The sequence below is a fragment of the Dasypus novemcinctus genome, chromosome 8, assembly GCF_030445035.2.
Source record: "Dasypus novemcinctus isolate mDasNov1 chromosome 8, mDasNov1.1.hap2, whole genome shotgun sequence".
NCBI lineage: Eukaryota > Metazoa > Chordata > Mammalia > Cingulata > Dasypodidae > Dasypus > Dasypus novemcinctus.
In genome coordinates, this window is record NC_080680.1 from 96578963 (window position 1) to 96604648 (window position 25686).

The following is a 25686-nucleotide window of genomic DNA, read 5'->3' on the forward strand; positions in this document are numbered from 1 at the left end:
TAAAGAGAGGAAAAATAATTTACAAAAAAAGAGGGGTGCTCCCTTAGACTGATGATGACAGAATGCCAATGATAAGGAGAACAAGCTTCTCATTCTGTGCCCCAGGCGAGTGGGAAAAACCACTTTGTTGAACTGAGTCTAGCATTCCTCCTAGATTTGCCTTGGCTAGCTTTCCAAATCCCTTTTACTTTTCCCAAAGGCAATGCAAAGATGATCTTCAGCATGACACGACTGAATTTGCTCATAAAATTTTTCCCAAAATGATACTATAATACAGATTTTGTTGTTTATGTTTTATCTCCCAATTAAAATTTAAGTTCCACAAAGGCAAGGATATGTCAACTTTATTGCACTGTCTCCATCAGGGGAACTGTGAATTTTCATGGAATAAAAACCAATGAAAAGTATCAGAGAGATCCACCTCTGATGATTTCTAAAGGAAAACTCTGTCACTCCAACTTTCTACCATAGGCCCATGGATTTTGGAAGTGAGGACCACACAAAGAACCACAATGTTTACAAGCTGTCCTGGAACAGTGACTAATTATGATCACATGAGTTATGGAATCAGAGCATGGTAAGTACAGAAAGTTCTTATATAAAACTGGGTCAAGATGATGGAAAGAGTCAACCAAAGCAGCATTGCCTCCCAATTTCATCCTCCTGGGAATCTCCTTCCAGCCTGAGGTACAACTTGGTTCCTGAAGGAAATTCTCCTTCCTAAGCCCATGCTATCACCACAAGAGCCCTGTCAAGCCTTACATTTGGGAGGGGTTAACATCAAGGACTCTGAGACTGGCAAGTTGTTCACATAATGGCTAATCATGACCCCAAGGTTGCAAAGTAGAAGAAGGGAGAAGCATAGACTTCTGGATTTTTTTTATTACAGTGATAAAAGATATTTGTGTTAGATAATAGGACATTCTCTCTATTAGCTGGCTCTGTCATCATGGTAAGAATCAACCAAACCAGCATTGTCTCTGAGTTCATCCTCCTGGGACTCTCCTCCCAGACTGAAGACCAGACACCACTCTTTGTCCTCTTCCTCACCATGTACCTGGTCACCATAATAGGGAATCTGATCATCATCCTAGCCATCTACTCTGACCCCCAGCTCCAGACCCCCATGTATTTCTTCTTGAGTTTCCTATCTTTCACTGATATTTGCTTCACAACAAACACTGTCCCCAAAATGCTGGTGGACTTCCTTTCAGAGAAGAAGACCATCTCCTATGCTGGCTGTCTGACACAGATGTATTTCCTCTATGCTGTGGGTAACACTGACAGTTGTCTCCTGGCAGCCATGGCCTTTGACCGCTATGTGGCCATTTGTGACCCCTTCCACTATATCACCATGATGAGCCAGCGTCGCTGCGTCCTGCTGCTGGCCTTCTCCTGCTCCTTCTCTCACATCCACTCCCTCCTACACATTCTGTTGCTGAATCGTCTCACCTTCTGTGACTCCAATATTATTCACAATTTCATCTGTGACATCAACCCTGTGCTAAAATTGTCCTGCTCCTCCACATTTGTCAATGAACTTGTGATAAAGACAGAAGGACTTGTTGTTTTGGTGACCCCCTTTTTATTCATAGCTTTCTCTTATGCACGAATCCTTATCACAGTTCTCAAGATTCCCTCAGCTGCTGGCAAACGCAAAGCCTTCTCCACCTGTGGTTCTCATCTCACTGTGGTGACCCTCTTTTATGGAAGCATCTTCTATGTCTATTTACAGCCCCTGTCAGCCTACACTGTCAGGGACCGGGTGGCAACTATTGTCTACACAGTTTTATCCTCCCTGCTAAATCCTTTTATCTACAGCCTGAGGAATAAAGACCTGAAACGAGGTTTGAAGAAACTGATGGGCAAAAGGCAATTCTAGTCAGCACCTCTTGACAAACCCAGGAGTAGGATCTGCTCCCTTGGACATAGTTTCTTCTTGGGCTTCATAAACTTGTTAGCGATTAGTGTGCTGAATGCATATGAAGCAAGTCGTTCATGGGCACTTAAAACCATTGATCACATCCAAACAATTAGTTCTCTATCTTTTTAAATCAAGAGACCTTTCCTTCTCTTTCCCAGAAATTTCATCCCTTTTCTTTCTCCAAATATTGCTCTAAATTAATCTTTTCCCACAAATATTTACTGAACAAATTATATCTGTTTATTAAGACTGACCTTCAAAAATTCTTCACATTTCAGTATATTGCTGAAAATAATTACGTCACAATCCAGTATATTGCTGAAAACAATTAGAATTTGAATGCCTTTGAAAACATACAAAGAGAGGAAAGGATATAAGGGGAAGAGAAGAGATTAGGAGAAGAAGGAAGAGAGAGAGAGAGGAGAAGCACCAAACCAGACCACAGATTATGATCTAAATAAAATAATTCTTGTTTTAAGCCACTATGTTTTGATGTGTTTTCGTATGTAGTGAGAGCTAAATGATGCAACTTCCAAAATAATAGAGGGAGAAGAAGAAATATTTTTTTAAAAATCATTTGGAAAGAGGTCAAGAAAGAGTGGCACAGGAACATAGAATGGACAGGAAAACTAGAGAGCACGTAGTAATTTGATCATTTTAAGCATAGATATATAATTTACATTTTTTAAATTAAAATCAACTAAATACCCTGGTTAAAAGAAAAACATTTTCAGACTTGGTTTAAAAACAACAACAGCAATAATTATTTGGACCGTAAAGGTGACACATCCAAAATATAAGGACATACAAAGGTTGAAAGGGAAGTGGATGTGGCTCAAGCAATTGAGCTCCTGCCAACCTCATGGGAGGTCCCAAGTTCGGTTTCTGGTGCCTCCTAAAGAAGAGGAGCAAGACAGCAAGCTGATGCAATGGGCTGGCATGGTGAGCTGACATAAAAACATGATGCAACAAGAGATACAAGGAGAAAAACATAATGAGACACACAAAAAAGCAGGAAGTAGAGGTGGCTAAGCGATTAGGTACCTCCATCCTACATGAGAGGTCCTGTGTTTGGTTGCCGGTGCCTCCTAAAAGAAAGAGGAGTGCACAATGAACAGAGTGAGCACAAAAAATGGGGGATGGGGAGAAATAAATAAATAAAATAAATCTTTTCAAAAAAAAAGAAAGTGTGAAAGAAAAAATGGGAAAAGATACAACATGCAAGCTCTAACTAAAAGGAAGCTTTATAACTTTATTAATATCAGACAAAACAAATTCTGAGACTAAAAGCATTACTAGGGAATGAAGTTGTAATATATATGACAACATGGATAAACCATGAAGACATCAAGTCAAGTGAAATAAGCAGATATAAAAGGACAAATATTGTATCATCTCATTGATATGAAAAGACTAAAAAAAGCAAGTTATAGAATCATAAATTGAAATATAGGTTACCAGTAGCCAGCGTAGGATGGGGAATGGAGAGTTGATGCTTAATTAATACAGAATTTCTGTTGGGGGTGATGGAAAAATTTTGTTAAGGGTAGCACAACATTGTGAATGTAATTAACATGAGTTACATATTGGAATGTGGTTAAAGGGGAAAATTGTAGGTTTATATATGTCACATGATTAAAGATTTAAAAACAAACATAGGACTATACAGCACAATGAAACTTAATGAAAACATGGACTATAGATAATAGTACAATTATAATATTATATATATAATAGTTTTTCAACAATTGTAATAATGATGACACACTAATACAAAGTGTTAATAATAGGGAAAACTGTGTGAGGGAGAGTATATGGGAATTCTGTATTTTCTGCATGATATTTCTGTAAACCTACAACTTCTCTAATTTAAAAAATAGTTTTAAAAACTTTTACTAGGACTAAAGAAGAATTTTGTCACTAAATCAAAAGTATCTGTTCAACAGGAAGATCCAACAATAATAAATGTTTATTCACCTAATAGCTTAGCCTCACAATATTTACAGAAAATTGGCAGAATAACAGGAAAAAATAAAACTTACAATCATAGTAGAAAATTTTGGCAGTCATCTCTCCAAAACTGACAGAACAAGGGAATGAAAAAATCAGTAGGAATTACTAGAAATTAATAGAACACAAGCACAAAACAGAGCATACCAGCAAAGCCAAAAACAACTATATCACTATAAATACAACAATAAATACAAATATAATAAGAGAATAGTATGAACAACTCTATACCCATAAATTAGACTACTAAGATGATATGGACAAATTCCTTTTAAAAAAATAATTCTTCACAAGAATAAATAGAAAATCTGAATAGTTAGTCTTTTATGGAATAAAGAAGTTGAATCTGTCATTTAAAACCTCCCAACCAAAACAAACAAAAAACAAACAACTCCAAGCTTAATGGCTTCACCACTGAATTATTTCAAATTTTTAAAGAGATTTTAACCATCAGTTCTACACAAATTTTTCCTTAGAAAAAGAGGGAACATATGCCAGCTTGTTCTGTAACTGCAGAATAACCTTGATACCAAAACCTGACAAACACATTATCCAAGAAAGGACAATTATAAGCATATCTCTCTCATAAGGATAGATACAAGTAAAGTTTTAGCAAACCAAATTTATTAATACTTAAAATGGATATCATGCAAATTTCATTTATTCCAGAAATAAAAAGTTAGTTTAAAATTTAAAATTAATCTATGTAATTAGCCACATTTTTTTAAAAATTCATATAATCATAGCATATATGCAGAGAAAGTAATGGGTGAAACTTCAATACCCATTGCAATATGAAAAAATGAAACCTCTTAGTAAACCTATAGAAGAGAAGTTCTTTAACCTGATAAAGAATATATACAGATAACATCAGGATAAATGGTGCAATATTAAGAACATTCTCTTAAAGATTGGTAATAAAAAAGGATATCTACTAGAATGATTTATATTCAATATTAAAACAGAGGTCTTAGCTAGTGCAAAAACTGTAAGAAGAAATAAAACTACCATTATTTGCAAACGACATAATAGTATAAAAGAAAAAGAATCCAAATGAATCAAGAGTTTCACACTGAGAATTAATAACTGAAATTGGCAGGGGGGCAAGGTCCAAGTCAATATGTGAAATTACATTGTTTATATATTCCATAAAAATTAAAATGGAATTTTAAAAATAATTATATTAATTACAATCAAATCCAAAATATGAAATATTTTGGAAAAGCATCTAATAAATGATATGCAAGCCTGTAAAAAATGTACAAAGAAAAATTAAAGAACACCTAAATAATTGAAGAAACATAAATATGGATTGGAAGACCTGAGGTTATCAATTCTCTCCAAATATGTCTAAAGATATAATGCAATCACACTAAAATTCCAAGCAGGAATTTAAGGAAATTGACAAATTCATACAGAAATGTATATGGAAAAGCAAAGGGCCAAATATTATCTTGAAGAAGAAAACAAAGCAGTAAAAACCACACTGTTCATTATTAAAACATATTCTGAAGGCGCAAGAGTTAAGGGACTATGGTATTAGTAAAATAAAATAGAACAGAAAGGAGAACACATAAATAGATCCACTTACATACAGACATTAATTTATGGCACAGGTGGAACTGCAGACTGGTAAGGAAAGGAGGGTATTTCCAAGTAATTATATATATAGAAATATTAATCTTGGTCTTTACTTCACACTATGAACAAATTCCAATTCCAGGTTCTTTGTAGCGCTAAATATGAAAAATAAAGTAATATTGTTCCTAGACAACATAGGAGAATATCATTATGATCTTGCAGTAAACAGATTTCTTAAACAGGTATGAAAGCTAACCATAATGGAAAATAATAATAAACCAGACTATATTATGATTAGGAACTTCTGCTCATCAAAACATTGGATTAAACAAGTAAGAGGGCCAGTGAGAGGGTGAAATGATATTTGTAACACATATTTAATAAAGGACTTAGGTTCAGATTTAAAAATCAATAAATATAAGAGAAACAATCCAAAAGAAAAATGGTCAAGACAGACATTTTCCAAAAGAAGCTATCCAATGGTCAAAAATACCTATGAAAAGATTCTCAAACTTAATTGTTGACCAAGCAATAATTCACTCATACTAACATGAAGTCATGTATTTAGCAAGGTCATTGAATACAAGGTCAACATAAGAAAATAAATGTTGACTCTACATATTTGCTAAAAACAATCAGAAAATGAATTTTAAATGCCACTTATAATAACATGAAAAAATCAAATATCTAGAAATGAAGTTAATGGAAGGTATTCGAGACCTCTATATTGAAAGCCACAAAAAATTTGAGACAAATTAAAGACCTCAATAAATGGAAAAGTTCATACATTGGAAGACTCAATATTGTTTAGAATTCAGTTCTCCCCAGATTAATCTATAGATTTAATAAAAGCTCAGTCAAATTACAAACATGAAAACACTACCTCGGCCAATTGATCAAGGTTAACATCTTCAGTTGTAAGTCATGTTGATAACATGTACACTTGAGACTTGACAAAAATGGCACTTAACTTCTTGGTCATCAAAAAATACACTTAAGTCTAACCGTGAGGAAAACATCAGATAAACCCAAACTGGGAAAGGAACATTCTTTAAAAATATCTGACCAATACTCATCAAAACTGTCATGGTCATGAAAAACAAAGAAAGTCCAAGAAACTGTCACGGACCAGAGGAAGCTAAGAAGATAGGATTACTAAATGTACTGTGATATCCTGAATCAAATCCTGGAACTAGTGAAATCTGAATAACCTGTGGAGGTTAGTTAATGGTAAGGTACTGATGTTGGTCCCTTAGTTGTGACCATGTACCATAGTAACGTACGATATTAACAATAAGGAAAACTGGGACGAGGGGTGTTCCCGTTTCCTGGGCTACTAAAGCAAATACCATAAAATGATTTGACTTAAACAATGGGAATTTATTCACTCACGGTATTAAGGCCAGGAAAATGTCCAAACGAAGGCATCATCAAAGCATTGCTTTCTCCACAAAGATTGTGGCATTCTGGGGCTGGCAGCTGGTGATCCTTGGTTCGTCTGTCAATGTCAAGGCACATCACAGCAACCCTGGTCTCTCCCTTCTCTTCTGGATGCCATTTCAGCTTCTTGCCCCCTGTGGCTTTCTCTCTGTCTGAATTTCATTCTCTTATAAAGGACTCCAGTATTAGGATTAAGATCCATACTGACTGAGGTGAGATGCACCTTAACTGAAGTAACCTCATACTTACAATGGGTTTATGCCCACAGAAATGGATTAAATTTAACAACATGTTTTTGCTGTAAATACAGCTTCAGATCATCACAAGGGGTAAACGGGAATTCTCTGCACTGTCTTTGCAACTTTTCTGTTTATCTAAAATTATTCTAAAATTAAAAGTTTATTAAAAACAAAAATAATAATGCAAGTATGTTTCTTTACGACATTGGCATGCCAATTCTAAAATTTATATGAATATGAAAAGAATATAGACTACACAAAAGAATCTTGAAGGAAAACCCCAAAGTTGGAGGATATATATTACCAGATTTCAAGACTTATTACAAAGCTGAAATAAATTAATACACCATGGTATTTCTATAAGGATACATAAATAGAGCAATGGAACAGAATAGAAAACCCAAAAATAAATACACATTTATGCAATTAGTTGATTTTTGGCAAAGATGTTAATAAAATTCCCATCTTTCAATATTTTATGCTGGAATGAAAACAAATAAATCTTGACCCCTACTTGACACCATACACAAAAATTAATTTTAATAGATAAAAAACATATTTTTTAAAAACCCATTGAACAGAATAATACCAACTTTGAAGGACATTGTAATCTATGGACAGTTTTTAATATGATAATTGTAATAATGTTTCCATCAATTGTAACAAAAATAACACACTAATACGCCCTGTTAAGTAGAGAAAACTGAAGAGGAGGCGTATGTGGGAACTCTATACTTGCTGTATAAATATTCTGTACACCAACAACTCCTCTAAAAAAAAAAAAGAACTCAGATGCATTTAGTTTTCTTCTAAGGTTTGCTGGACATTTACTATAATATATAATTGTGAACAAACAATAGTTTGCTATCCTTGAAAGAGTAAAAATCAGTATTCAAACAGATGGTAAAGAAAAACTGGAGACATTTCAGTAAGCTGACCAGAAGTTAGCAGATTGGCCACACTTGATAATGTTCCCTGAAACAAGCCAACTGGGCATTAAGCAAAATGATGGATCCTCCGAGAATTCCTGAGATCATCTATGCAGAATATCACCTGTAATATTTGCCAGTGTCTTTTCCTTGGCACTTCCAAGTGAGATGAGATATGACTACGGCATTTCCCACATGAGACTATCTCAGGGAGGATTATATTAAAAACATGTCTCAAAATAGTTGAGAGGATTAAAAGAGAGAAAATATATCAAATACTTAGATTATGTGGCATATAGCAACCCTTCATTAAATATTATTTATTTGTTATGTTATTATTATTTATAAATTCATTTTTTTCTGCTGCTCATGCAAACACACCCCTTTGCTTTCATAGCCATTGTAGCTCACCATAACGCCATGTCATTCAAACCAAAAATTAGAAGTAACCGTTGACTATGATCTTTCCAACAATTCTCTCAATTCGTCAATTCATTGTTAGTTCTAACTTGCAACTGCATTACCACCTCCACTGCTATCATAATAGACTTAATAATTACCATTTCTTAACTGCTCTATTGTAATAGCTTCTTAGATGTTCTCTCTCCCACATGTGACCTTTCTCCCATGGTCTGTTCTCAACACAGCAGCCAGGGTAATTCTTATTTAAAGCTCAATTATATTGTTCATCTGCAGAAAAGCTTCAAGGGAATCACAGGTAATTCACAGGAAAAATCTAAGTACAAAGCTTATACGACCTGAAGTCTCATAAGTCTAAAATTATCCCCAACTCCTTTTCACCTCTCCACTCCTGCCTAGTTACTCTAACCTCCTTTCTATTCCTGGAGCATAGTTGACACACAACCCATCTCAGTAGATAAGCAATTGTCTCCACTCCCTGGAATGTTTTGCCTAATAGTAACTCATGACTTACTTCTTTGACACCTCAAATTCTTTGTTCAAAAATCATCTCCTCAATGAAGTGAATTCTCAATACACAACTAAAATTACAACTTATTCCCATCATTCCTGATGTCTTCACTGAGCTTGGTTTTTAATTTTTTTTTTCATTTTTATTTTTATGCTAACATTTACACACTCAAAATTTACCATTTTATCCACTTTAAGTTGTACAATTCATTGATATTAATTTTATTCTCTATGTTATGCTACCATCACAAACATATATTCCCTAATGGTTTTCATTACCTATTCTACAGAAATTCTGCACCCATTAAGTAATTTCTCCCCATTTCTCTTTTCCCCTGCATTAGTTTGCCAGAGTTGCTAGGAAAAATATCATAACATGGGTTAGTTAACTACAGGAATTTACTGGCTTACAGATTTGGAGATAAGAAACACAAAATTAAGGTATTGCCAAGTCCTTGCTTGTTCCCTGAAGTCTGTTGTGTTGAGGCACAGGTTTGTTGAAACTCATGGCGTTCCTGGTCTTGCATCTCTGCCTCCTCTCACGTTGATAACTCAAAATTTGTGTCTTCTCTTCAGATTATCTCTGATTCTGACTTCTGAATTACTTCTTTTATTATGCATCCAGAAATACAGATTAAGGCCCAACTTGATTCAGTCTGACCATATGTAATAGGTGTTTAGAAGGTCCTTTTCACAAATGAGTCCACACCATAAATGATAATACATCTTCATAATGTCCTACTTACAAATGAGGGCTCACCCACAGGATTGCAGATTAAGAAGATTTCTTTGTCTTAAAGAGATAATTCAATATAGCATATCTCTATACCCTTAGGAAACTGTAATCAAAATTCATGTTCTATGAATTTATTTATTGTATTTCCTATCAGTCAGATCATACAATATTTGTCAGTTTGTGTCTCACTTATTTCACCCAACATGAAATCTGTACAATAATATTCACAGCAGCATTAGTCAAATTGCCAAAGGTGGAAGCAACCCAAATGTCCATGAGCAGTTGAATAGACAAACAAAATGTGGCATAAGCAATGTCATAATTTCAGCTGTAAAGAGAAAGGAACTTCTTTTTTTTTTAAAGATTTATTTATTTATTTATTTCTCTCCCCTTCCCTGTTTGTCTGTTCTCTGTATCTATTTGCTGCGTCATCTTTGTCTGCTTCTGTTGTTGTCAGCAGCACAGGAACCTGTGTTTCTTTTTGTTGCATCATCTTGTTGTGTCAGTTCTCCGTGTGTGCGGCATCATTCCTGGGCAGGCTGCACTTTCTTTCCTGCTGGGCGGCTCTCCTTAAGGGTGCACAGCACTCCTTGCATGCATCAACACTGTGCATGGGCCAGCTCCACACGGGTCAAGGAGTCTGGGGGTTTGAACCGCAGACCTCCCATGTGGTAGACGGATGCCCTAACCACTGGGCCAAGTCTGATGCCAGGAAGTTCTTATACATTCAATACAATGGATGAAAATTGATGACATCATGTTAAGTGAAATAAGCCTGCTGCTCCTTATACCACGTATATGCCATGAAATCTGTTTTATTACTCTTGTATTCATTTTTCCCCTCTAAATATAAGCTCTACAAGGCAAACCTACTTTTGCTTCAGATTTATAGGAATATCCAGAGACACAGTAAATAATTGCCAAAGAATAAGTGGCAGGCATATACTTAACACTCTCTAAATGGAAGTCACTCTTGCTGTTGGGCCCTAACAGTTAATTCATTATCAAAGTCTAGAATAATCAGGCAGATTGAGATGGTCCACAGAAAATCTGAGGTAGAGAAAAAGTACATTTTACATTGGTTTAAGAATTTAGTAATGGGATTGATTACTTTGTGCTCCTCAAATGGAAACTTCTCATAGGCAAAATAAAATTAAAGGATAATAAAGCCAAAATCTTTCCAATATTTTTAGTAAATCACATACTGTGTTATTAGCAAATACATTAGAGGAAAGCATTCTGAACTCTATTAACTCTCTTACCTTAAACATTAAAAGTATATTCAGGAAGGGCCGGGCAAGAAGGTGTCAGAGTAAGTTCACCCATATCATGGTTCCTACAAAATAAACAGCTAAGTGGGAACAAAATCCTGCCTGAGTGAGCTGTTTTAGGAACCCACAAAGAAAGAGGCTGCTGGACATCTTTCTGGAGAAAGCTGGAAAAGAAGAGTGATACCTCAAGGTAAAACCGTGGGTTTCTGCCCCTCCCCAGAGCAAGAAGCCTCAGCTATCCCTCAACATCGCTGGTTACACAGGCAGAGAAGAAAATCTCCGAGAGTGGGAGGCTTCTGTTCAAGGGTGGAGAGGAGTCCTACGAGCGTGAATTCAATTGTCAGACCCCCCTTTTTGAGCTTTGAGGAGCATTTGAGCTGGCTTGAGGAGAAACCAGGAAGAGGGAATACGCGAATCTGCTGAGGCAGCTGGATTTACCTAACCTCTATTTGTTATGTCTGGAAGAAGGTGGCACCAGGCAATTAACTAATCTTGTGCAACGCATCTAAGGGAGGGGCAGTAGGAAGTGCTTAATAGGCTTCCAAGAGCATATTTAGGGTTCCCAGAAAGGTGTTGGTGGTCTCTCACAATGAGACTGAGAGTCATTATTTTCTGTGGTGATTTGGTTCATCAGGGTCCCCTTTGAATTTCAGAGTAGCTGTCAGACGGACTTCCTGCTGCCCTGAGAGGGAAGTAAGGGAGAAATGGGGTAGGACAGATTCCTGATCAGTTTATTGAACTGCAGAGTCTATCCTGTCCCTGGAAGGGGACTTTTTTTGAGGAACAGGTTGACCCTGAAGGAGGAATTGGCTCAGCAGAGAAGTTTCAGCCTTGCATGTGCAAGGTCTCTGGTTCAGTTCCCAGCTCCTCTTAGAGTAGTGACCCACTGGGATATTAGTTGATACTTTGAGACAGGGAAAATGTAGATAATATCCTTGTATTAGCTTCCCATGGGTCTCTTATTTTCCCTAAATAAGAGCTTAAGAGGGAAGTCTGACAACCAATCCAATGTCCACAGAGAAAATGTGGAATGGGTGTGGGAAGGGTAGCCATGGTGGCTGCTGGGTTTGGGGAATGGGAGGAAGAGATGAGAGGTGGAGCCGGTTACGGGTCATCGAGGTGTCCTGTGTGGTGTTTCACGGACAACTACGGGACATTGTAGATCCCCCCAGGGCCCACTGGATGGAACGTGGGAGACTGTGGGCTATGATGTGGATCATTGACTATGGGGTGCAGTGATGCTCAGAGATGTTCTTACCAGGTGCAAAGGATGTGTCACGATGATGGGAGCAAGTGTTGCTGTGGGGGGAGTGGGGGGTGGGGGCGGTGGGGTTAAATGGGACCTCATATTTTTTGAATGTAATTATTAAAAATAAATAAATAATTTTAAAAAAAAAGAGGGAAGTCTGGGTTTTTTTATAGTTTGGTTCACTCCTTTCTTGAGGGCTTGTGTTGTTTTTTATTTTTATTTTTTCTTCTTATCTTGTCTTTCCTTCCTCTTTTTTTTTTTGTTTGTCATGAACCATACAATCTATTTTTTACACTTTTTAAATTAAAGGTAATAGATCATAAAGAACATTACATTAAAAAAAATTTAAAAAACATAAAAAACATAAGTTCCCATATACCCCGCTCCCCACACCCCCACTCCATCATTTTTGTAAATTGTATTTTTTAAAGATATATACATCTTTATACATTAAATGTATTAAAAAATACATCCCACTTCTCCCACACCAACATCCTTCTACATCATTGTGGCACACTCACTGCACTCGGTGAACACATCCTGGAGCACTGCTGTACCATACAGAAAATCATATTACCCTTTAGTTCACAATCTCCCCCAGTACATTTAGTAGGTTAAAGAAGGATATATAAAGTCCAGCATCTGACCATGAAATATCATTTATGACAACTCCAAGTCCCAAAAATGACCCCACATCACATCTCTTTTTCCGTTTCCCTGCCCTCAGCAACTACTGTGGCCACTTTCCCCACCTCAATGCTACAATTTCTTCTATTACTAGTCACAATAGTTTTATAGAAGACTATCAGTAAGCCACTCTAATCCATACTTTATTCCTCCATTCTGTGGACCCTGGGATGGTGATGACCACTCCACCTCTAGATCAAGAGGGGTCTTAGATTCCACATGGATGATGGATGCAATTCCTCTGCTTGAAGTTGTGGGCACTCTTTGATTCCCTGGTGTGGTGGTTGACCATCTTCACCTCCCTGTTAGCTGACCTGAGTAAGTCCAGTGAGCCAGAGAATAGAAGTCACAACTCTGCTGAGGCTCAGGTCCCAGCTGGTGCGTGGGCAGTCCAGAGATTCAAGTCCCCTGAATATGCACCATCCCTAGCACCAACCACAGGTTCAGTAAAAATGACGAGGTGGGTGTAGGAAGGTCACGTGTGAGTCCAGCTCCATCACACTCAGAAGCAAAAATTTCAAAGTAGGGCCCTCTGACATGGCACAGAACTCCAAATCCACCTGCCATGACCGTATACCCTGTGGATCTCCATAGCCTTCAGGAGAACAAGCACGTAGGGTTGCATCTACTTTGGCTCTCTGGGGTCCTGATGACCTCCTGACTCTTTTTGGAAGACTCTTACCCATATCAACTCATTAGTCTTTGCTATTGCTCCCTTTTATTCAAGGTCAAAAAGCAGTTTGTACCACTTGATCCAATATGTAGGCTGAGATATTCTGCTGGTCTGAGTTGACCCTTTTATTCAAGGTCTCTTTTCTAGTTGTATCACCAGTTAGCGATTAGTAGTAATCCCTTGGCAATAGGGAGGCTCATCCCCAGGACTCATGTCCCATGCAGGGGGGAAGGTAAGGCATTTACATGCTGAGTTCGGCTTAGAGAATGGCCACATTTGAGCAACATGGAGGCTCTCAGGAGGTAACTCTTAGGCACCCTGCAGCTCTAGGCCTAGTTCATATTTCAGGCACACAGGCTCATAAGCATAGTCATCAGTGTCAAGGGCTCATTATTGGACCATTCTTCCTTGTTGGTCTTTGCCATTGCACTCAAGGGATTATTGTTGTTCCCTTGGGGAATGTGACAGAGCTCCCCTGGGTAGGATCTCAGCACTCCCTCAGTTGTCGTTTTTAACTGAAACCACTATGAAAATATACAAACATGTTTATGTACCCTGTATACATATCCAAGAGAACTCCCACCCACTCATGTGCCCCCCATCAATAACACCCTACACCAGTGTTCCTCCCCTGCCATAGTTGAACCTCTCTGTGGTCCAAAACTTCTTCAACAATGAATCCTAATATATTGCTAAATTCAGTTAATAGGAAATTGAAATATAGTGATGGGTTTAAAGTTTAGAAATAGAACACATAATAATTTAGAAACACTAAAATAAAGTAAAAATAAATTGGTGTATTAATAAAGTGAAAAATATAAAGCTTTATTTCAAACATTTCACCTTTCATCACTGTAATGGACATTGCCCTGTTTGTACAGTAGCAAGGCACTTTGTTTCATTTCTTCCCCAATGTTTACATCCTTTCTTTTTTTTCTAATTTTTTATTTTGTCTTCAAAATGTTTTAGATCACAGCAATTCACATACAGAATATAGGGGACTCCCATATATCCAACATCAAACCCTTTCCCCTTTCCCCAGCAATGATCTTTTCACATGTTCATGTTATATTTGCTGCAGCTGATGTACAGATTTTGAAACATAGCTATCAGACATGGTTCCATTTAGGTTCACATTATGGTTTATATTTTAGACTGTACAAACTTCTAAATTATTAGCTTCCTTATGTTTTATATTATGGTTTACATTTTAGCTTACAGACTTTTATACCCTTTTGGTGTAGGTTAACATGTCCTATATCCATCATTGCATGATCTTGTGGAGCACTTCCATTGTCCCCCAGTTGCCCTGCTTCCATCTATTCTATACCTATCCCCTCAGGGTCCACAGTGACAATCAATCTTCACTACTTGAGGGACCAGATTTTACAGATACTGCAACAATGCTGAGGGCTTGACTTACTAGACTGCCCTAACTAATTGGGAGTCACATATTCCCTGGAAATACACAATTCCCTCTATTTGGGAGCATCAGGTCTCCCCAGGATGTGGGTATACCTTCACACTCATTGTATGGGCCTCCCTACCCAATGATATAACACACTATGACAAAATGAGCACTCACACAATCCCTAGAAGCTTGCCCCTGTACCAGATGCCCCCCCCCCAAGAACCTTAAACACATAATCCTCCCTTATTGTATTTTCTAAAGAGTTTTCTCAACATTATAGCATCAAACATATACCTGACATTCTCCCATATTCAACTGTTCCTCCCAGCCCTCCCCCCAATTCCTTAGTCCATTTGACCCATCCTCCCAACCCTAGCCTCCCTCAAATGCACAAAACCCCATGCAAAGGTATCCTCATGCCCCCATCTTATCCCTCCCCTATGCAAATACTTACTTCCAGCTTATCATAGACTTCACCCATGTAGGCATCAGTTTGAAACCTTCCTATCCCCTCCAAATTCCTTTAAGCCTATCTTCCAGTCTCTAGCTCTCTGAGACAGCTCAGTTTGCTTGTTTCATATCAGAGAGGTCTTGTAGTATTTGTCCTTCAACGTCTGGCTTGCTTCACTCAACATGAAGTCCTCAAGAGTCATCCATGTTATCACATGTGCTTGTACTGTATTCCTTCTTATAGCTGAGTAGTATTCCATTGTATGTCTATTCTATATCTTATTTATCCCTTCATCTGTTGATGGGCATTTGGGCTAATTCCAACTTTTGGCAATAGAGAATAATGCTGCTATGGACATTGGTGTGCATATATCGGTTTGTGTTCTTATTGTCACTTCTTCAGGGTATATACCCAACAGTGGAATTGCTGGCTCATATGACATCTCTATAGCTAACATTTTGAAAAACTGCCAAACTGTCCTCCAGAATGGCTGGATCCTTCTACATTCCCACCAGCAGTGTATGAGTGTTCCCATTCATCCACATCCTCTCCAGCACATGTAGTCTTCTATTTTTTGATAGCTGCCAGTCTTAGGGGAGTAAGGTGGTATCTCATTGCAGTTTTGATTTGCATTTCCCTAATACTAGTGATTTTGAGCATTTTTTCATGTTTTTTAGTCACTTGTATTTCTTCTTTGGAGAAGCGTCTGTTCAAATCTTTTCCCCATTTTTTAAATGGGTTGTTTGTCTTTTTGTTTTCGAGATATGCAGGAAAGAAATCTCCTATCAGATATATAGTTACCAAATATTTTCGCCCATTGTGTAGGCTCCCTTTTCACTTTCTTGACAAACTCCTTTGAGGTGCAAAAGGATTTAATTTTGAGGAAGTCCCATTTATCTATTTGATCTTTTTCTGCTCATGTGTGAATTTCATGAAGCCATTTCCTATTACAAGGTCCTATAAATGCTCCCCTACATTGTTTCGCAAGGCCTTTATGATCTTGGCTCTTACATTTATGTCTTTGATCCATCTTGAGTTGATTTTTGTATAAGGTGTTAAACTGTAACCCTCTTTCATTCTTTTGCATATGATATCCAGTTCTTTGGGCACCATTTGTTGAACAGGCCATTCTCTCCCAGCTGAGTGGTCTTGGTGGCCTTGTTGAATATCAGTGACTGTATATATGAGGATCTATATCAGAACTCTCAATTTGGTTCCATTGATCAGTGTGTCTATCCTTGTGCTATTACCATGCCGCTTTCACTGCTGTACTTTTGTGGTATGTTTTGAAGTCTGGTAGTGTGATTCGTCCAGTTTCATTTTTTTTTCAATATGTCTTTGACTATTTGGGGTCTTTTTCCTTTCCAAATAAATTTCATAGTTTTTCTACTTCATTAAAAAATGCTGTGTTGATTTTTATTGGGATTGCATTGAATCTGTAGATCAATTTTGGGAGAATAGACATCTTAATATTTTGTGTTCTTATCCATGAAGAGGGAATATTCTTCTTTCTATTTAGGTCTTCTTTGATTAGCTTGAACAGTGTTGTATAGTTTTCTGTGTATAAGTCTTTTACATCTTTAGTTAAATTTATTTCTAGGTATTTGATTTTTTAATTTACTATTGTAAATGGTATTTGATTCTCAATTTCCTCCTCAGATTGCTCATCATTGGTGTACAGATATGCTACTGATTTTTGTTCATTGATCTTATACCCTGCAACTTTACTGAACTCATTTATAAGTTCTAAAACCTTTGTTGTAGACTTCTCAGGGCTTTCTATATATAGGATCATGTCATTTGCAAAGACTGAAATTTTGGCTTCTTCCTTTCCTATTTGGATCCTTTTATATCTGGGTCTTGCCTCACTGCTCAAGCAAGTACTTCTAACACAATGTTAAATAGAAGGGGAGATAGTGGGCATCCTTGTCTCGTTCCTGATCTTAGAGGGAAAGATTTTAGAATTTCACTATTATAAAGGGTTTTAGCTGTGGGTTTTTCATATATACCTTTTATCGTGTACAGAAAGTTTCCTTCTATTCCTATCTTTTCCAATGTTTTTGTCAAGAAAGGGGACTATATTTTGTAAAATGCTTTTTCTGCATCTATAGATATGATCATGTGTTTTTTTCCTTCAATTTGTTTATGTGGTGTATTACATTAATTGATTTTTTTATGTTGAATCATCCTTGCATACCAGGAATGAAATCCACTTGGTCATGGTGTATAATTCATTTAATGTGTTGTTGAATACAATTAGCAAGTATTTTGTTGAGGATTTTCACATCTAGATTCATTAGAGAGATTGGTCTGTAATTTTCCTTTCTTACAGTGTCTTTGTTTGGCTCTGGTATTAGGGTAATGTTGGCATCATAAAACAAGTTAGGCAATGTTCCTTCTATTTCAATTTTTTTGAAAAGTTTAAGTAATATTGGTGTTAGTTCTTTCTGGAATGTTTGGTAGACTTCACCTGTGAAACCTCCTGGCTCAGGGCTCTTCCTAACTGGGAGATTTTTTTACTGATTCTATCTCTTTCTTGTGATTAGTTTGTTGAGGTCAATCGATTTCTTCTTTCATCAATGTAGGCTGCTATGTGTTTCTAGGAATTTCTCCATTTTCTCTAAATTGTCATTATTGTTCGAATATAGGTTTTCAAAATATCTTCTTATGGTAGTCTCTATTTCAGTGGGGTCAGTGGTGATATCCCATTTCTCATTTCTTAATTTGAGTATTTGCATCTTCTCACTTTTTTTCTTCATCGTTCTAGCTAAGGGTTTGTCAATTTTATTGATCTTTTCAAAGAACAGCTCTTTGTTTTGTTTATTTTTTTGACTGCTTTCTTATTTTTCTATTTCATTAGTTCTTCTCTGATCTTTGTTATTTCTTTCTTTCCTCTTTCTTTGGGGGTAGTTTCCTGTTATTTTAGAATTCCTCCAGTTGTTGCAGTTACTTTTTCAATTTTAACTCTTTCTGCTTTTTTGATGTTTGAATTTATGGCTATGATTTCCCTGTCAGTACAGTTTTTGCTGAATCCCATAAGTTTGATGTGTTGTGTTAACATTTTTTTAGTTTCAAGGTAGTTATTGATTTCTGTTGAGATTTCCTCTTTGCCCCACTGTTTGTCTAAGATTGTGTTGTTTAGCTTCCATATCTTGGTGCCAAATCTGGGTATCTGGCCCTTGCAGATTTCCAGCTTGATTCCACTGTGGTCAGAGAAATTATTTTGTATGATTTCAATCTTTTTTAATTCATTGAGACTTTCTTTGTGGCCTAGCATGTGGTCTGTCTTGGAGAATAGTCCGTGTTCACTTGAGAAGAATGTATATCCTGTTGTATTTGGGTGTAATGCTCTGTATATGTCTATTAGGTTCAGATCATCCAATACATTGTTCAAAGTCTTTGTTTCTTTATTAATTCTCTTTTGAGATGTTCTGTCCAATGGTGATAGTGGTGTGTTAAAGTTCCCCAACATAATTGTAGAAGAATCTATTCCTTCACTTAGTGTCTCCAGTGTTTGCCTCATGTATTTGGAGGTGCCCTTGTTAGGGGCATAAATGTTTACATTTCTTTCTTCTTGAAAGATTATCCCTTTCACTAGAATGTAGTGTCCATCTTTGTCTCTCACAACAGTTTTGCATTTAAAGTCTATTTTGTCTGAATTTAATGTAGCTACACCTGCCCTTTTTTGATTATTGCTTGCCTGTAAGATTGTTTTCCAGCCATTCATTTTCAATCTCCTTGAATCCCTGGGTCTAAGATATGTTTCTTGTAGACAGCATATATATGGGTCATATTTCCTTATCCAGTCTCCAATCTGTGTCTCTTAACAGGTGAGTTTAATCCATTGATATTCAGTGTTATTACTTTCAAGGAATTACTTACATTAGCCATATTTTCTTTGGATTTGTGTTTGTCATATGGTGCTTGGTTTTGTTTTGTTTTTTCTCTCTTTTTGTCGTTTTAGTTGATCTTACACTCTCCTCCAACTCTATCTCTCCTGTTTTTTTCTTTCCTACAGCAGAACTCCTGTTAGTATTTCTTGAAGGGACAAGATTCTTATTGGCATACTCTCTTTGTTTCTGTTTATCAGTGAATATTTTGAACTCTCTATCATTTTTGAAGGTTAGCATTGCTGGATAGAATATTCTTGCTGGAAATTCTTTTTTTTAATACCTTCACTATGTCATTCCACTGCCTTCTTGCCTCCATGGTTTGATGAGAAATCAGCACTTAATCTTATGGAGCCTCCTTTGTATGTGTTGGTTCTTTTTTCTCTTGCTGCTTTTAGTATTTTCTCTTTGTCTTGAGTGTTGGATAACTTGATGAGTATGTCTTGGGGTATTGGTGTTGGGATTTATGCTGTTTGAGTTGTGTTGTGCTTCCCAGACATGTACGTCCATCTCTCTCAATAGGTTTGGGACGTTTTCAGCCATTATTTCCTCCAACACCCCTTCTGTACCCTTTCCCTTCTCTTCTCCTTCTGGGATACCTATAATGCATGTTTCTGCATTTTGCATTGTCATTCAGGTCCCTAAGTCCCAGCTGTATTTTTTGTATCTTTTTATCAATCAATTCTACTATCTGTTTGATTTCAGATGTACTGTCTTCAACATCACTAGTTCTTTCCTCCGCCTCTTCAAATCTGCTGTTATTTGTTCAGAGTGTATTTTTGATCTCTTAGATTGTGCTGTTGGTCTCAATCAAATCCATTATCTTTTTGTGCATGATTACAATTTCTCTGTATGCTTTCCAAGTGTTTTCTTAATATGCATAATCTTTTCCTTCACTTCAATGAATTGGTCCATGATACATGTTTTGAGAACTTTAATTATTTGTTCAGTATTCCACTTCTCTTCCTGGTATTTAGTTTGTTCATTGGATTGGGCCATGTTTTCCAGGTTATTGGTATGATCTGTAGTGGATTTTTTTACTGTCTGGTCATCATTTTATCTTGTTATATTTATTGAGTTGCTTAGCTTCTTCATATCAGGGTTTAATTAGTTGTTTTTGTGTGTATGTTAAGTCTTCTCTTTGTCACTTTGTTCTTTTTTTTTAATTATTTTTTTTTAATTACATTATGAAAAATATGAGGTCCCATTCAACCCCACCGCCCCCGCCCCCCACTCCCCCCACAGCAACACTCTCTCCCATCATCATGACACATTCATTGCACCTGGTAAGTTCATCTCTGAGCATCACTGCACCCCATAGTCAATGGTCCACATCATAGCCCAGACTCTCTCACGTTCCATCCAGTGGGCCCTGGGGGGATCTATAATGTCCCGTAATTGTCCGTGAAGCACTATCCAGGACAACTCCACGTCCCAAAAACGCCTCCACATCTCATCTCTTCCTCCCGTTCCCCACACCCAGCAGCCACCATGGCTACCATTCCCACACCCATTCCACATTTTCTCTGTGGACATTGGATTGGTTGTGTCCATTGCACATCTATGTCAAGTGAGGGCTTAGATTCCATATGGGTACTGGATGCACTCCTACCACTTCCAGTTGTAGACACTCTAGGCTCCATGTTGTGGTGGTTGACCTTCTTCAACTCCATGTTAGCTGAGTGGAGTAAGTCCAATAAATCAAAGTGTAGGAGCTGAAGTCTATTGAGGCTCTGGGCCTGGGTGTCATATTATCAGTCCAGAGATTCGAATCCCTACATATATCTTAAACCCAGCACCGACTACAATCCAATAAAGTAGCATGCAAGTCTTGTGAAAAGAGATCCCCTCTGAGTCCAATTCCATCACGCAGAAACACCAGCTCCAAAGAAGGGCTATCTGTCATGGCAGTGAACCCCTTCTGCCATGACCATAGAACCCGTGGGTCTCTTTATCCCTCAAAAGAACCAATACCTGGGGTTGTATCTACCTTATCTGTCTCTTAGACTCTGTTCAGTTGTACATAGGGGTATTCCTTCTGACAACCTCCAGACTCTTTTTTAGAGACTCACAGCCTTATAATCTCATTTCTCCTTTCCATTTCCCCCTTACATTAGGTCAAACAGCTTCCCGAAGTCATGTCATTATATGTAGACAGGTATATTCTGCTGTTCCGCATTGAATCTTTAATTCAAGGTCATTTTCTAGTTGCTTCTTCAGCTGGTATGTGGTAGTGATCCCTCGGTGTCAGGGAGGCTCATCCCCGGGTGTCATGTCCCACGCTGGGGGGAATGCATCGCATCTACACGCTGAGTTTGGCTGTGAGAGTGGCCACATTTGAGTAACATGCAGGCTGTCAGGAGGAAACCCCCAGGCACAATGCTACTCTAGGCCTTGTTCTTATTGCAGGTGTATAGGCTCAAAAGTGTAACCATTAGTATCACGAGCCCACTGTTGGGCCCTCCTTCCTTCCTGGTTCTTGCCGTTGCACCTGGAGGATTGCTGCTGCTCTCCCAGAGCCCACAACAGTGACCCCCCTGGCCAGGAGCCCAGTACCCCCCCAGCTGTTGTTTTTGTTTCCACTATGAGTATATATAGACATTACCATATACGCTGGGCATATGCCCTGTATAACTCCCTGTCAACCATATATATCCTGTCAATAACATCCCATATCAGTATTCCTCCGCTGCCATTGTTGAACCACTCTGTGATCCAAAACTTCCCGTAAAGTGAATCCCAACATAATGTCAGCTTCAGAAGAGTCTTAGATCACCGAAATTCATATATACAATATACAGTATTTCCCCAGATCCACCATAAAACCTTTTCCCTTGCACAGCAATAATCTTTTAACTTATTCATATCATATTTCCTGAAACTGATGTACAGATTCCAACACTATAGTTTTCAAACAAGGTGACATTTGTGCTTACTATGTGGTCCATATTTTAGGCTGTACAGTTTTCTAAATTTTTTAGTTATCCTATGTTTTGTCTTATGGTTTTCATTATTAGTCTGTCGTCCCCTATATGTTTTTGGTGTAATATTAGCTGTTTTATATTCATCCTCGTGTACTCTCACATAACTCCTCTTTTGCCCCCTTATTTACCTTTGTTCCATCCATTCCATATCCATTTTCCCCTCCCTTTAGGGCCCACAATGGCTGCCAATCTAATACCCTGGGAGCTGTCCTTTCTCACAAGAGATACAGTTCTGTCTATTCAACGGCATTAGTCTTCCCCAGGATATGGGTCCACCCCACCCAATGGTAGAACCCACCTTGGCAAAATAAGCCTTCAGCTATTCCCTCCGGAGTCTGTCACGCATCAGACCATACGCCCTGAGCGTCCTAACCAGGTAACCCTCCTACTTATACTTTGATACGTTTTTTTTTTTAATTTTTTTTATTGACTTTGTAATAATATTACATTTAAAATATATATGTGAGGTCCCATTCAACCCCATCCCCCCACCCCCCCTCTCCCCCCCCCAACAACACTCGTTCCCATCATCATGACACATCCATTGGATTTGGTAAGTACATCTTTGGGCACCTCTGCACCTCATATACTTTACTCAACATTTAGTTCTCAACGAAATTCTGACACTCTCCCATATTCGTATGTTGCCCCTCCCTCCCACCTATTTCTTGGACAATATTACCCCTCTTCCCATCCCCAGCCCCCCTCAAACCCAGAAAACCCCACCCGAAGGTAACCCCTTGCCCCCATTTTGTCCCTTCTTTGTGCTCATACTTACCGCCAGCTCATCACAGATTCCACCCCTGCAGACATTAACTCACATCCTTCCTCCACCCCCCGATTTCCTGTAAGCCACTTTTCCAGACTCTAGCTCTCTGAGGCAGTTAACTTATTTCATATCATTGAGGTCATATAGTATTTGTCCTTCAATGCCTGGGTTGCTTCACTCAACATAAGATTGTCAAGGTTCATCCATGTTATCACGTGCGATTGTAGTGTATTGGTTCTTACAGCTGAGTAGTATTCCATTGTGTGTATATACCACATTTTATTGATCCACTCATCTGTTGATGGACATTTGGATTGATTCCAACTTTTGGCGATAGTGAACAATGCTGCTATGAACATTGGTGTACATATATCGGTTTGTGTCCTTGTTTTCAGATCTGATGGGTATATACCCAGCAGTGGTATTGCTGGGTCATATGGCAAATCTATGGATAATTTTTTGAGAAACCGCCAAACTGTCCTCCAGAATGGTTGGATCCTTCTGCATTCCCACCAGCAATGGATGAGTGTTCCCCTTTCTTCACATCCTCTCCAGCATTTGTATTCTACTGTTTTTTTCATGGCTGCCAATCTTATGGGAGTAAGATGGTATCTCATTGTAGTTTTGATTTGCATTTCCCTGATAGCTAGAGATTTGGACCATTTTTTCATGTGCTTTTTAGCCATTTGTATTTCTTCTTTGGAGAAGTGTCTGTTTAAGTCTTTTTCCCATTTTTTAAATGGGTTGTTTATCTTTTCATTTTCAAGATATATGAGTTCTTTATATATGCAAGTTATAAGTCTCTTATCAGATATATGGTTGCCAAATATTTTCTCCCATTGTGTGGGTTCCCTTTTTACTTTCTTGACAAACTCCTTTGAGGTGCAGAAGGCTTTAATTTTGAGGTAGTCCCATTTATCTATTTGTTCTTTTGCTGCTCGTGCTTTTGGTGTGATATTCGTGAAGCCATTTCCTATTACAAGGTCCTGTAGATGTTTCCCTACACTGCTTTCTAAGGTCTTTATGGTCTTGGCTCTTATATTTAGGTCTTTGATCCATCTTGAGTTGATCTTTGTATAAGGTGTGAGATGGTAATCCTCTCTCATTCTTCAACATATGGCTATCCAGTTCTCCAGGCACCATTTGTTGAATAGGCCATTCTCTCCCAGTTGAGAGGGTTTGGAGGCTTTATCGAATATTATATGGCTATATACCTGAGGTTCTATATCTGAACTTTCAATTCGATTCCATTGGTCTGTGTGTCTCTCCTTATGCCAGTATCATGGGGTTTTCACTACTGTAGCTTTGTAGTATGTTTTGAAGTCAGGAAGTGTGATTCCTCCTATTTCGTTTTTCTTTTTCAATATGTCTTTGGCTATTCGGGGCCTCTTTCTATTCCAAATAAATTTCATAGTTAGTTTTTCTAGTTCCTTAAAGAAGGCTGTGTTGATTTTTATTGGGATTGCATTGAATGTGTAGATCAGTTTTGGTAGGATAGACATCTTAATAATATTCAGTCTTCCTATCCATGAACAGGGAATATTCTTCCATTTATTTAGGTCTTCTTTGATTTCCTTGAACAATCTTGTATAGTTCTCGATGTATAAGTTTTTTACCTCTTTAGTTAAATTTATTCCTAAGTATTTGATTTTTTTATTTACTATTGTGAATGGTATTTGTTTCTTGATTTCCTCCTGATCTTGCTCATTATTGGTGTATAGAAATGCTACTGATTTTTGCGCATTGATCTTATAACCTGTGACTTTACTAAACTCATTTATGAGTTCTAGGAGCTTTGTTGTAGATCTCTCAGGGTTTTCTATATATAGGATCATGTCATCTGCAAATAATGAAATTTTGACTTCTTCCCTTCCAATTTGAATGCCTTTTATATCTGGTTCTTGTCTCAGTGCTAGAGCAAGTACTTCCAAGACAATGTTAAATAGGAGCGGAGACAATGGGCATCCTTGTCTTGTTCCTGAGTTTAGAGGGAAGGATTTTAGGATTTCGCCATTGTAAACAATGTTGGCTTTAGGTTTTTCATATATACTCTTTATCATGTTCAAAAAGTCTCCTTGTATTCCGATCTTTTGGAGTGTTTTTATCAGGAAGGGGTGCTGTATTTTGTCAAATGCCTTTTCTGCATCTATAGATATAATCATGTGGGTTTTTTTCTCTCAATCTGTTTATATGGTGTATTACATTGATTGATTTTCTTATGTTGAACCATCCTTGCATACCTGGAATAAATCCCACTTGGTCATGGTGTATAATTTGTTTAATGTGTTGTTGAATACGATTAGCAAGTATTTTGTTAAGTATTTTTGTGTCTAGGTTCATTAGAGAAATTGGTCTGTAATTTTCCTTTCTTGTGGTGTCTTTGTTTGGCTTTGGTACTAGGGTAATGTTGGCATCATAGAAGGAATTAGGCAGTGTTCCTTCTGTTTTGGTTTTTTGGAATAGTTTCAACAGGATTGGTGTTAGTTCTTTCAGGAATGTTTTGTAGAATTCA

The 25686-nt window shown here is 37.6% G+C and overlaps 1 protein-coding gene across 1 annotated transcript; it reads left to right on the plus strand.

Moving 5' to 3' along the window:
- Positions 1 to 949: 949 nt before the first annotated feature.
- LOC101447747 (olfactory receptor 1L8-like) lies at positions 950 to 1882 on the plus strand. Its single transcript, XM_004482563.2, has one exon. It carries the CDS (start codon positions 950 to 952, stop codon positions 1880 to 1882), a length of 933 nt encoding a protein of 310 aa, XP_004482620.2.
- Positions 1883 to 25686: the final 23804 nt, after the last annotated feature.